The 14,869-nt window shown below is 28.3% G+C and overlaps 1 protein-coding gene across 1 annotated transcript; it reads right to left on the bottom strand.

The window, feature by feature from the left end:
- Positions 1 to 4,421: 4,421 nt before the first annotated feature.
- Positions 4,422 to 5,312, bottom strand: LOC107939419 (protein GLUTAMINE DUMPER 1). The gene has a single exon (XM_016872750.2). It carries the CDS (start codon positions 5,062 to 5,064, stop codon positions 4,672 to 4,674), a length of 393 nt encoding a protein of 130 aa, XP_016728239.1. The 5' UTR covers positions 5,065 to 5,312; the 3' UTR covers positions 4,422 to 4,671.
- Positions 5,313 to 14,869: the final 9,557 nt, after the last annotated feature.

The raw sequence follows: 14,869 nt of genomic DNA on the forward strand, positions 1-14,869 counted from the left end.
GCCAGCGCCGGCGCCGCCGTGCACGGCGGCAGGGAGACCAAAAGTCTCCCCTTTTTCTCTCCGATGCCTCTCCTCGACCTCCTGAACGCTCCGGTGACGGCAAAAAAGGGTAAAAATGCCTCCTTTTTTATTTTTGTTTCGAAATAAAATAAAATAAAATAAACGGAAAAGAAAAAAACAACCTTTTTTTATTTCTGTTTTCTTCAAATCTTGCAAAAAGTTACAAAAAGAGATCTCTTTTTTTTTTACAAAAGACCAGATCGATTCCCCCCCCAAATCGGTTCAAAAATGGGTCTTTTATAACCCTCTTTTTTACATATTCTTTTATTTTTCTTGCTATCATTTCTTTTCTCTGGATTTTGCAGGCATTTAATGGGCATGGCGGTGGGTCAGTGGCAGAGAGTTGAGGTGACAGAAGCAGGTGGTGGCAGCGGTGGCAAGTGGGGCACTAGGGTGCGGCAGCTAGGGTTAGGGGACTAGGTTTTTTTCTTTTGTTTTTTTCTGAAAATGGGTATTGGGTTTTGATAATTGGGCTAGGTTTGGGTTGTATTTGGGTTTGGTTTAATTTGGGCTTATTGGGCTACTTGGGCTGTTTAATTTTGGGTCTGCTGGTATGGGCCGGGTAAATTTGGGCTGTACAGGAACAATTTATATATGTAAGTTTTTTCATATTTAAATTTTTTTATTTGTATAAATGTTTTATTATTTGATTTTGTCAGATAAATTAATTAAGATTCAATATAATATATATTAGAAAAATAAGAAAAATAGATTTGCTAAATTCAAAAATATTTTAAAATTTTAAAATTCATTACTAAATAGATATCTAATAACAAAACAAATCTATGAATTTGAGAAATTATCATAAACATTCAATTATTCTTGTTCAAATTAAAATAGAAATCCAATTTAAATAACCTTATTCATTGGATATTCGAGTCCAACAAAATATTTGTGTTGAGGATTTGTTTGCATAAAATAGAGTAATTGGATGAAAGTGTAATTACAAATAATTATAATTCTCTAGACGTGTCTAGTTAACAGAATATAATTACATTGTAATTTTTATGTCATTTTGGTAATATAATTTGTAATTGCACAGGTACATATTTTTTAGGATTTAAATAATATAAGTTTTTTATAACTTCATAAAATAAAATAAAAAATTATTTTTATAATATAAACTTTTTTCCATAGTCATCCCAAACACTCATACATGATCATGCCTATAATATAATGACTTAAATATGCATTGAGCCCATGAACTTATGACTTTCTCTCAAACTGATACTTATGGTTTTTTTCCCCAAGTTAGTACTTGAATTTTCAATTCGTCAAAAGTTCTAATACTTTATTGTAACGGTATTAAAATTAGACACGTGTCATTTTTAGATTACGAGACGTGGTAACAATGACATCATAATGATGGCATACTTCAATTTTAGATTGAATGATGATACATATACACTGATACTTATGGTTTTTTTCCCCAAGTTAGTACTTGAATTTTCAATTCGTCAAAAGTTCTAATACTTTATTGTAACGGTATTAAAATTAGACACGTGTCATTTTTAGATTACGAGACGTGGTAACAATGACATCATAATGATGGCATACTTCAATTTTAGATTGAATGATGATACATATACACATAATGAACATGAGTCATTTGGATTTAGATTGTTTTCATATTTTAGTTTTATACATTTTGAATTTGTTTCGAATTTTTAAAAATACTTCAAAATTTTTCAAACATTATTATTGTCACGTGACTTCATTTTAAAGAACCGCGTGTTCTAAATTTAACTCCGTTACAATAAAAGATCAAAACTAGAATGAAAATTCGATATCAATTTGAGACTAAAAAAAATCCACAAATACTAACTCGGGAGAAAATGAGAAATTGAAAAGTTAAGGGGTTAAATGTAAATGTATGGCCAATATAATTATATCGATCAATGACTCACTCAGTCCCTCTAAAAGCAAAAGGGTTTTACACCCAAAAAAACAAAGCTTCCATAATAAAATAAGCTTGGCGAGGGTATCAAAGTTGCACTGACAATTATAGTACATGGGTTCGTTAATTATGGCGGTAGGCCATGAATTAGCCACAATAAATTCCAAGAGGGGGAGAGGGACGGGGTGGAGGGAAGGGGAGGGAGGGTTTTTATTTTATTTAATATTAATATTAATATTAATTTAAATTTATTATTATATTTTTTGAAAATATTTATGTATTTTTTTAACTGTGTTAGAATTAATATCAAATTAAGAATATTTATAATTTTAAGAATTATTATTTTAAAATTATGATTAAATTGATATAATATGTAAAAATTGAGAGGTAAATTTATTATTATATTGATTTTTTAACTGCCACATTAACTTTCCCTTTGCGATTTTAATAGAGGTGGTCAAAATTATTGAACTATTTAACATGAGTGCTCAAATTGTAAACTTTTTATTTTAAGTGTCTAAAATAAATTTTTTTTTATAATTGGATGACTATTTATGTAAGTTACCTTAATTCATATTAACCTCTTCATTCATAATAGCTAAAATTTATCTTATATTCATCACTTCTAGCAAGTGGAGGAGCCATAAAATTTTGTTGGAGGGCGAGAATTAAATTGTATATTTTTACTATAGTAAAAATGTAATTTCATTATTTTAATAGTTTATATATTTATAATTTTAAAATATTAAATCATATTTTATCATTTTTACGAAGAACAAAATAAAATTTTACTATTACTAATTTAAAATTTTATAAATTATAAAACACTTAAATTAAAAATTTACCGTTTTAAAAGAAAGATGAGAAGGTAAAAATAATGTATTAAATAAAAAGGTAAATTACACTCAAAGTTATTAAATTATTTAATAAGTTTATCTTTTAGTCTTATAATTATAAAAAAAGCTACAAAATAATTATTAAATTATTTGAAAGTTTTTAATTAAGTCATTGAACTATTCTAAGGTTTTTTATTTAAGTCAATAGGTTGTTAAGTTTTTTTTTTTAAAGTTCAATTAGCGAGCTCTAAGTAATTATTTAACAACCGGTATAGTAGATCAGTACCCATAAACGAGTTGAAGAACATACCTTAGATTCGATTTGCTCTGCCAATTATTGTTGGAGATCGAAGAAGAAAGTTGTTCGGATTTTGATTCATAGATTCGTGACTTTCAAATCAGTTTCATGAAAGAAAAACAAAATTTTGAAGAGAAGGGGGAGGAGAAATTTTGATTGGTACAAGTAGTGTGAACGGATTAGGCCATACAACAACGATTTTGACAACTCAATTACTTAAATAAAAACTTTCGAATAATACAATAACTATTTTGTAATTTTTTAAAGTTAAGTGATCAAAACATAAACTTACTTATAGTTTAGTGAGATTGAATGTAGTTTGTCTTAAATAAAAAGGGTAAACTATATTAGTAGTTACTTAACTATTAGTAAATTTCTTTTTTAGTCATCCAAGTATGAATAGTTACAAAATAATCATCCAACTATTCAATTTTGTCATTTTTTATCACCAACTTGCTAACAGTGACAAGTTCTATAATTAACATAATAGCAACTTTAGCCCTTAATTTATACATTGTGTTTATTTAGTCTTAATTTTAAAAATCTAACCCTCAACATTTACACATTGTTTAATTTGGCGTGTGTAGATTTTGCAATTTTGCTTTTCTTTATAACCCTTTTATCTAAAAAGCTAAAAAAATACATTTTCAGCTAAATTTGATTGAAAATGTAAAAAATAAAAATAAAAACACCAAAAAATTCAAGATAATAAATTTTTATTTTTTCTCATTCTTTTAAATTAACCCTCAATGCCACAAAAAAGAATAAGCAAAACTAAAAAAAAAATTACACAATATATAAATGTTGAGGGTTAACTTTATTTTTAATCAATACTAAGTTGACATAATTTATAAACGTTGAGAGTTACAGTTATTATTATGTCAATTTTAAAACCCGCCACTATTAGCTGAGTGGTGACAAAAACAAAACAAAATTATATAATTAGATGATCATTTTATAATTTTTCATAGTTAGGTGATAAAAAAGATTTACTAATAATTGAGTGACTACTAGTGCAATTTACCCTTAAAAAATATATATTTGATAATATCTAAAGAAATAAAATTGAAGTAATATTTATAAGCACAAGTTAAAACAGACAAAAAGAAACCGACTAGAAGTTTAATTTAAGTTACAAATGCAGAAATGCTGGCGTCGAGTCGCCGCGTAAATCAGACAGCTCAGCTGCTTAAGATTTGATACCAATTAAAGATGAGCACATGTCCCCTGATCTGCACGAGACATAGAAAAACTGTGGGCTTCCATTCTAAAGTTTCAAACCTTTCGAGGAATATGTGGTTTGACTTTCAGTGTGAATTTATATAAATCATAAAACAAAAGGTTGATCTTTTCACCAAGATTGAAAATTTTACAATACAAGAAACTATAACCTGTTTCGTATATGGAATTTGGTTGTAATGAAATCAATAGGGATTTGTGAAGGAAACTCTTTCACATCTAATGAACATTCTCAGCAAAAAAAATTTACATTTTCCGATTACCAAAAAGGAACGACAAGAAGGCAAAACCCAGAAAACAAAGAAAAGAACAGTAAAATTTTGATATTGGGTTTGTTGCCTCTAATGGCGTTCGTTACCCATTTCTTCTCTCACTTTCTCACCATTTTTAGCTTTCTCAGATCCTTCATTGTCCTCAAGCTTACCATTTTTATCATCAAAACAGGAAGGTTTAATGGAAATAGGGGTGGCCAAGAACGTAGGTCTCTCCTCACCGGCCATTATCACCAAAATTTTCTCCTCATAAACCTTCACCTGCTTGCTGGAATCACCGTCTTTTTGGCCACTTTCAACATCAGCTCCTTCACCTGTGGTGGTGTCCAAACGACCACAAAGTCGGAAGTAGGAGCAACCTAAGATCAACAGAGCAAAAGCGATGAGACCGAGAATCGCTGCTAGCCCTCCAAAGAGATACGGCACGGGAGAGTGCCACCATGGAGAGTGTGGTTGCGCCATTGCTGGTGCTGGTGGCGACAACGACGATTTGGTTCCTGTTTTTATTGCTTTAACGCTGCTAATAGAGAAGGTAGTGGGATTGCTTTGGGTAGTGAAATAAAATAATATGCCAAAAACAGAAGGTGAGGGCTGTTATTTTATATGCAGGGAAAGTTCTAAAAATAAAAAAATGCAACTTCTGCGATTCTGCCTTTTGATCAGAGTCACCGACTTGTCCCTCTTTACCATATTTTCGTTACTTGGTAACCACGGATTCAATTTAAACCTAAGTTAATAACGATGGCGGGGTGCACTCAGCTGTTGGCTGGGGGAGTGACCACGGTGCGTTCTGGTCGCGCATAGATGGCTAGCAGTACTTGACCCATTTCTCGTGTTGTTTTAAGTGGAAAATATCGACCTAAATAAAAGTCCAACCTTAAACCCACTAATCAATCGGCCCAAACTTAACTCAAATCCAAAAAAATATATATATTATTTATATTATTATTAAACTCTTGATTAAGTCAACAGGGCACCAATTTAATTAGAAAAGTTATTAAAATATCTTTTCAAATTTAAAATGAGGTATATGTTTGATGGTACTTTAGTCTTTTAAATTTAAATTTAAAATAAAAATAAAAAACATATATATGGTAGGATTTGAATCATGGAAGTCGGTATCGTACCAGCCGGTATATACCATTTTGGTCTTAAATTGGTGCCAACTAGTCTATTGTTCCATTATGATCAAAATTTTGATGTGTTTCGGCCTATTTCAATCAATATCGACTTGTACCAGTTCGTACCAACTCGTATTGGTAGATGCAAAATTTTGATATTTTAAACTAACTTAAAAAGTTTTTTTCTAAAAGAAATTTATTTTTTATTATATTTAAAATTAAAAGCTATTAAATTAAATTATTGAACCTATTTGATAATTTTTAAAATTTATATTTACATATAAATATATTTATATGGATGTAATTGAGATATATTTACATAAATAAATAACCTATGATAATTTAACTTTTGTTAAAATAATATATAATTTATTAAGAAACTAATAAATCAAAATGTGTATATATAAAAAAAATTTAATGCATATATAATTTATCAGGAAACTAAAATTGAGACTATAAATATATATTTCAAAATATTTTAAAACATCGATAAATTTAAAACAGTACATCGAAACATGTTGGTATATATTGGTCTGTACTATTACTAAGATAAAAACGGAACATCTATTGGTATGATATTGACTATCTTGATTTGAATCTGCACAAATTATATTAATAAAACCTTAAATTTACTATTCAACCAAACTTTTATTTTAATTTTTTTATACATTTATTTTGATTATGCACATGATATTATCTACATCAACTATTTATATATTAATAATATTATTGATTGAGTTGGTTTTATAACTTAATTCGGCACCAACTAAAAATTGATGACAACACTAGGATAAACAATTATAATGCATTTAGTATTCTTAATTTAATGTATTTACATGTTTAAATTTTGTTTTACTCACAATTGAATATATATTTTTCGTTTTAATATCGTACATATTTCACGTGTTATTATTAATTAGTTTCAAACTATTGGTTTCATTATTTATTACATATTATTTTTAAACACACCTCTATGTTTTAAGTATTTAGTTTCCATAAACATACGCGTGTAATAAAATTTCTACTTGTTATTTAAAGATATATATATATTTTTTAATAATAAACATGTTGGATCAACGATTGATTCGATTCAACTAATCAAATAAAAAATCAATGGTTACCAATAAATCTTTTTAATGATTTATTTTTACACTAAGAATTAAAAAAAGAAATTGTGTTAATGGATATGCAAGTGTGGCAGAGGGGGCTCTTTGGGTACACTTAAAACGCACTAAGCTAAAATTGCCGATGGAGAGAGTGACCACAATCATCCATTTATACTGAAGTACTCAGCTAACAAGCTCTCTGGGCATTCCAGTGCTTTCTTCAGTTGCTTTTTTATATATACAAAGGTTTGAGATGGAAAGACACAAATTTGATATTAGTGAATAATCAAATTCAGGTATGAAATATGATATTGAGATAGTTTAAGCATCCCAATCCAAGGTTTTATAAAACCATGCCAAGAGAGATACTTTCATATCAAAAAACAAAATGCCCACTTGGTGAAGGTTATATCAGCCTGGAGCACGCTCTGCTACCTGTGGATAATAGATAAGATGCCCTTTTTTATCATCTTAAGAGGGCCCGACCAATGATGGTGATTCAATCTGGGGCATATATATAAACAGTAGGAATACCCTATTTTGAGGTGTGGATCGTGTTTTTGTATATTGATTCCAAAAGGCAAAAGCTGCCTGCAGCAGTGTTAGCGATGAATGCATGGATAGAAGAGGGATCTGGAATAGTTGAACGCAGTTATTGATAACAGGTGATTGGCAGCTTTGTGTTTTTTTCTGGATGTCAGAGATGGAGAATAGCCTGCAGAATATTGGGATTGTGAAATAGCAGGCAAATTTTGAGTAGTGGATAAAGTAATCAAATGATAAGACAAAAAACAAGGCTTCCCCGCACTAAGTACTCCATACTACTACTGTTCTTCTTTTCTTAATCCCAAGTTCATGCCTAGTTAGGCTGAGTATTCAATTAAATCGAGTTTAATCAAGTTAAAAAATGATTTTGAGTTAGTTGAGTTGATAAATTTTATTTTAACAATTGAATTCAATTTAAATTTTTTTCGAGTCGAACCGAGTCAAATCGAGTTGAGTTGACGAATCATATTATATATACCTAATGTTGTGTTTACCTATATAAACAATATAATGGTTTTACTTTTTAATTTCAGAAAAAATAAACATTTATCAAAACGACATAATTTTGTCTTTTCTTATTCGGATTTTTAAATAACTTGAATTGTGTAGTTTATATTCAAGTTAAACTAAAAAATTTGATTTTTTATTCGAACTGATCTGAATAACTCGATTAACTCAAATAACTTGAACTATTTAATTCAAAATTTAAATTTTTTATCGAGTTTTTAGAATCGAATCAGATATTGCTCACTCTTATATGTTGTAGTTTTAATTGAAAGCTGATTTTTTTAAGTTTTAGTTCTAGTTATGTAAAGTTATTTTATAAATACATAATTTTTAAATAGAATTATTTTTTGAAACAATACCCAAGCTTATGAAATGGTATTTCATGAAATAATACAATTATTGGATATATAAACGATCTTTTTATTAATTATTTTCATTAATCTATCCAAAATGTTGAGACTTTTTTGTATTTTAGAAAAGTTGTACACGTTTCAGAGCCATCATATTTTACTAATTTTGTTTTTATTATTTCCTTGTTTCTTCTTTTTCCTATTTTTTTTCTAATAATCTCAATGGTTTAATATGAGATTTCAGTTTAAAGTTGTATGGTGAACAAGGGAAGAATATAATGGTTTATCACCATAATGCATTGAAAGTTGAAACACAAATTCAATGTTTATAAATGATAATTATTGTTTGGACCTTAATTACTATATAACTAATTTAATTAATTATTTATAAATGTAATTTATTAACTAATAATTTCAAAAGTTTAGTTAAAATGATTCAAAATTTTAGATAATTTGAAATGTAAAATTTGGATTGAAATTTTTTTTTATTATCTTAAGCATTGGGATAAAAAAATTACATGTTTCCCTATAAGGATAAAAATAAGAGAGAGAATCATGGGAGCTAAGTGAGATGACGATGGTCTCTCCTACCTTAACTAATGGTCGAGGGTTTAAATCTTGCCCTGAGCATAGAACAATTTTAAAATTCATATTCAACATCTATCCTTAATAAACATACAGAAAATAAGAGAAAGAATGAAATAATTGAAAGCATGTAGCAATTCACATATTTATGGTTTTGTTACTTTAAAAAATGAATGTCCTCCAACCATTTCAAAAAAAAAATGAATATCTTAAAAGAAAAAAATTATAAAAACATAAGAGATTTCGATGATGAAACCATTAACAATAAAGAAGTGGTTTATTATAGGGAAAGTTCGGATGAGTTGTAGCGGGTGGTGCAGTGTGTTTAGTTTACTTTTTGTCTTATGTTACAGTGTCGTTATAATATCTAATTTTACTACCACCGTTATTTTTACACTAATCACAGATAAACACACTATATATTTAAACCCATCCATAATCGAAATCAAGATGATGGAATAGAGGAAATAAGTGTTTTATAATTAAGTAATACTTGAATTCTTTCTATGATCGAAAATTTTGGATGGAGAAAAGTATAGATTTTTTATTCCATTATCTTATCTTTAACAAATTAAAAGGCATAAAATTGGAGAGAATGTGATTGACTCGGGAATTTTTATAGAAGAGAAACAATTATTTTATATTTATTTAATTATATGCACCCACATATTGAATTGTAAAAGTCTTATGGAAAAATAAATTTTCAATATATCGAATGGTTGCTATGTTAGTAATCTTTGACTAAGAATGAATAATTGGATACTTCCTAATAATATGACAATAATAATCCACCAAATAGTGAAAGATGGATGAAAGAGTACACTGATATATGATACTGATGACTGAATTAATTAGGGGAAGAGAAAAAAAAGGTTTAATTTTATTTTGTATTAATTTATAATTTCATAATTTTTGAAGGGATTAAATAAAAAATTTTTATTTTTTGAGTGATCAAAAAATAATTTTACTATATATTAACTTTTAATTCTATCATTTATAAGAGATTAAAAGATAATTTTTCCATTTGAAAGGAACAAAAAGACTTTGCCTGCTACTCTAAAATCGTTGAAATTAAATATTTTGTTATATTAATATACTAAAGTTATAAAAGGATAAATCTCAAAATTATAAATTTTAGTTCAACATGTAATTTTATATATAAACTTTGATTTTGTGCATTTGTATATATGGAATTTTGATCACAATTATTAACAAAATTATGGATATAGCATCATTTCATGTATATATATTTTATAAAAATAATTATGTTTATTTAATATAAAAATAAACTGATGTATTTATTTCTTTCAATGTATATAATTTATCAAAATTTAAGTTTTATATATGTATTTGAACCACAATAAAAGTTTCATGTGTATAATTGTACAAAAATATAAAAATATCACAATAAAAGTTTCACGTGTATAATTGCACCAAATTAAAGTTCATATATCAAATTACACATTAACTTAAAGTTTATGTATAATTTTGAAATTTATCCCTATTAAATTTAAAATTTTGATTATATTTTTTAAAAAATAAGAATAATTATAGTAGGTAAAATTATTGTAGCAAAGTCTATACTATACCCTAAGTTGTATTTTGGTCTCTAATAAAAAAACAAGTAAATTAATCTATACATTTCAAATAAGAGCAAAATAGTACCATTAAGATTTTTGGAAAAAAGGAAAAGAAAAGAAGCTTTTTATATACAAGAGAAGATTTTCTATCGAGATAATCAAAGAAAGAGATTGTATTTAAGAGGACCTTGATGATGAGATTCTTGAAAGATCATTAATTACTTTTGTAATATTAATTCCTATTTATTCATTATTATTTTTTATGAATAAAGGCATTTAATGCTTCAAATTATATATTTTTTTTTATTTAAGGAGGTCAATAACACTTAAATTTTTTCAAAAAAATAATTAAATTATTATTTTTACTCAATTAGATTAGATAGTTAAACTTTTAAAATGCATTAACTTTAAATTTTTTTCAAAAAGAATAAAAAAGCAATTAAACTCCTATTTTATTTTTTCATTCAATGGGTACTTCAACAATTAAGCCTTAAAGTTTTTCAAATATAGCAATTAAGCCTCTACTTATTTTTTGCAATCAATTGAGCTACTTGAACTACCAAAACACATAAAAAGGTCCTCGTGATGGCTCAATCAGTCTGGTCCTGCCATTGGTTGGGCTGTTGGCCCGGTTTCACATAGTAGACCCAGTTTGACCTATTTTTGAGTCTCGATTTTGGGTTATTGGGCCTAATTTTCAGATTTAATTACCCATTGGGCTAATTATTTGACTTGAAAATTATTTTCCAAAAATATCATATTTATTTTAATTAATTTGATTAATTTAATTTTACTTGATCAAAATTAATTTTCCTAAAAATCACTTAGATTTTCCAAATTATTTTTTTAAAGAAAATTCCTTAAACAAATTTTCTAGTTGAACAATTCTCACAATCGCCTAATTTAATTCCATATCGAATAAATCGACTTAATTAAATTATTTCCAAAATCGTAGAATTTTCTTCTAATTCAAATGTAATCCGATCGAATTTTTGTTGATCTAGTAGAGGGACCAATTAGAAATATATAATTGGGCTCGAGTAATTGCAATTATATCCAAAAACATCATTCCGATAGCTCACAATTTACTTAATCATGGAGTCAGTTCACAAGTACTATGATTAAAAACTACTTATTGCATACTTTTGAATTGAGTGATGAATTCCATTGTTTCCAGTAAAGTCAAGCCATACACAAGTCATGTACCCAACATACCGACTATGGGTTCAATCATCTTTAAAGCATAAGCCTCCACTTATACAGAAGCACATGAATTACATACGCACGGTCAATGACTAACTCATGATTTAGGTAAATCACAACATGAACTTCACAAGAGAATTAATTCACAAACGGATTCAGAATTAATTCAAATTGGGTTCAGTCCGATGTATTATTTTTCCAATAAATACATCTATGTCTCTACCCATGGAGTGAACTGCTCTAATAACCAAGACGAATCATCTCTCCAATTAGAATTGTAAACTACATAATAATATTTCTAAATATTTGAATTAAATGCTTACTTTGATTTTTTACGAGATTACAGACTCGTTTAGATTATCTACTAAAGTAAGTTGTCTTTCTCACAATTTAACCTTCTTACAGTGCCACTTATCATCAATTTAAACTTAGACAAACAATGGGCTAATATTTATTTGTCATAATTTCGCTATGCATACAAAGTATAAAAGACAGAAACACAAAAGACATAATAATGAAGTATTGTGAAATGAATAATAATGAAGTATTGTGAAATGAACTTTATTTATTTATCATTCAAATACATAGAAAACAGTTATACGTTTATTACAATATGGGCACATTTCCCAACACTCATCACATACATCAATCACAACATAAAGCATTTATTGCAAAATATCACAAGCTTGAGTATAATCACTTACACTTGGAACTTAGGGTAAGTGATCAAACTAACCTAAGCTTCCATTTAACTTTTTGAATTGTGCATAAAAGCAGCACACCAGATCACTTACCTGGTCGTTTCCAAGCAAACATCGAAGCTTAAACAAGCTTTTTTTTTCCTTTTGCCTTCCTCGTAAAGGCTCCCAATTGATTCGACACTTTGCATACATATTAAACACATTGCAATCTCATCATTTACAACCTTCATTACATTCAAATAAAAACAAAATCACTAATCTAAAATCTCCTTTCTTAATACCGAATTCTAACTCGTTTTACCGAAATAAAAGATTTTATCACTCAATTTTCGTTTTGTAATCCTCAACCATGTTTCTAAATATCCTAAATATCATTAAGTATCATATTATTATAGATATAAACTATCAAAATCCACTAGTTTCTCGGATTTGACTTTTCCGAAAAATTGAACTTACATGAACATTCAAAGAGGGAAAACTCTCAATTCCTTAAAATTCTTTAACGATCTATAAAATTGAGTTTATAAACCTTCTAATTAGCTCAAAATGATATAGAAATCAATTTAAAACAACAAGTTAACTTAATAATTCGAGTTTCACCATTTTTAAGCCAATTTTCGGTTTAAATGTTTTAGATCTATGTAATTCTCAACATAATCGATTAAATCTCGAATTATAAAACAAAAAGCTTAGTTTGATCATTAGAAATCAGAACCTTGCCTTAATTTAAGGAAATTGACGAGTTGTATATCTAATTCGGTAAAAAAAATGTTTGAAGAGATTTAAAGAAATTGATGGAGAAAACATGAATGTTCTTTGAAATTGAAATATAATTTGGTGTTTGGAAGGTAGGAATGTAACACCCTATACCCGTACCCGAGACCGGGATAAGATACTAGGCATTACCAAAATTTTTAGAATAATTTCAATTAATTTATATCATTTAATATTCATTTTCATGTTTCATGTAACATCCTTTTAATATTATAATTCTCGTATCATATCAAATATTTTATCCATTGAATCATTAGAGTTCCGATGGATTTTTCAACAGCGTACATTTCCATATTCCATCAATTCATATTCAGAAATAACCCTTAGGACGTTTAATCATCAAGCGTTATCTCGAGTCATCTCTCATGTAATTGTAGTGAATTAGGATTACCTTTTCAGGTCAAATCCTACCCACCTTAAGTTATCATAAGGAATCATATATTGTGTAACCGTAGCGAATCAGGATTACCTTTTCAGGTTAAATCCTATCCACCTTAAGTTACTGTAGTGAATCAGGAATAAATCCTATTCACTTTAAATTACCATAATGAATCAGGAACAAATCCTATCTACTTTGAGGTATTATAGTGAATCAGGAACGAATCCTATCCAAATTATATTCTCGAGAAAGCTTTTGTCAGATTTATCGTCTGGGTTATCTATTTCTGCAACACATGCAGAAACTCTTTCATTTGGGAAATCACCTATATCCATCCGGAACCCAATATTCAAACAGATTTTATATTTGATATGATACGAGAATTATAATATGAAAAGGATATTGCATGAAACATGAAAATGAATACTAAATGATATAAATTAATTGAAATTATTCTGAAAATTTTGGTAATGCCTCGTATCATTTCCCGGTCTCAGGTACGGGTATAGGGTGTTACATTTATTGGTATCAGAGCTAAAGTTTAGTCGATTCTCAGACCGAACGTAGTATATATGAAGTCTAGAAATACATGTCATTATATAACTTGTGATAGCGTGATATCTCCCGACTCTGATGAGATTTGTTTTACTTATAAAATGTCATGCTTTCCAATCGAGCTAATTTCGATAATGCTAAAAACGGTGCTTAAGTATATGAGTAAAAAGTTGATTATGATGAATCAGAACTTATAAAAGTATGAATAAATGTTTTATAATACATGTCGATGATGAATATTATGTTATATGTGTAACACCCAGCCCGGCCTAAACGTTATGGCCGAGTCTAGCGATGTCACATGAGAGTGTTTTTGGAAAGCCCTTTTCGTTACGTGAAAACCGTTCCAGTTATTATCTTTAATTTAGTCTAGAGTCATATTTCAAATCGCAAAAGCTTTCAAAACCAATTTAATTTACGAAAAACCTTAGTTATTTCTAGAAAACCATTCTCTAGCGTTGCAGTTCTAAAATCTGAATTCACAGTTCAAAACCCAAATCAAAACCAAAAGTCCAAGTCCAAGATTACATCCAAAATTCCCAAAATAATTAAGAATGAACGAAATAAAATGTTTAAACTATAGAACCCATAAGTGGAAAGCTGGGGTCACCATCGAGTCCTCCGCTGCACCAATCCAACTACTGTTGGGGATTACCTAGATAGATAAAATAGAAAAGAGTGAGTTTCGTAACTTAGTGTGTACATCCCTACAATTCAACATGCATACAGACAGATATCAGAAAATAATCATACTTCGGGCCTCAGCCCTTTATAGAATCGGTGTGAGCTTTAGCCCACTCAGAAATGGAATCAGATGCATATATAAAGCTAGGCCTTAGCCCACGAAGTCAGATATAGCA

This window comes from Gossypium hirsutum, chromosome A07 (genome assembly GCF_007990345.1).
Source record: "Gossypium hirsutum isolate 1008001.06 chromosome A07, Gossypium_hirsutum_v2.1, whole genome shotgun sequence".
NCBI classification, from domain to species: domain Eukaryota; kingdom Viridiplantae; phylum Streptophyta; class Magnoliopsida; order Malvales; family Malvaceae; genus Gossypium; species Gossypium hirsutum.

Coding starts and splice junctions, on each gene's coding strand:
- LOC107939419 (XM_016872750.2), bottom strand. CDS start 5,064: ATGGCGCAACCACACTCTCCATGGTGGCACTCTCCCGTGCCGTATCTC.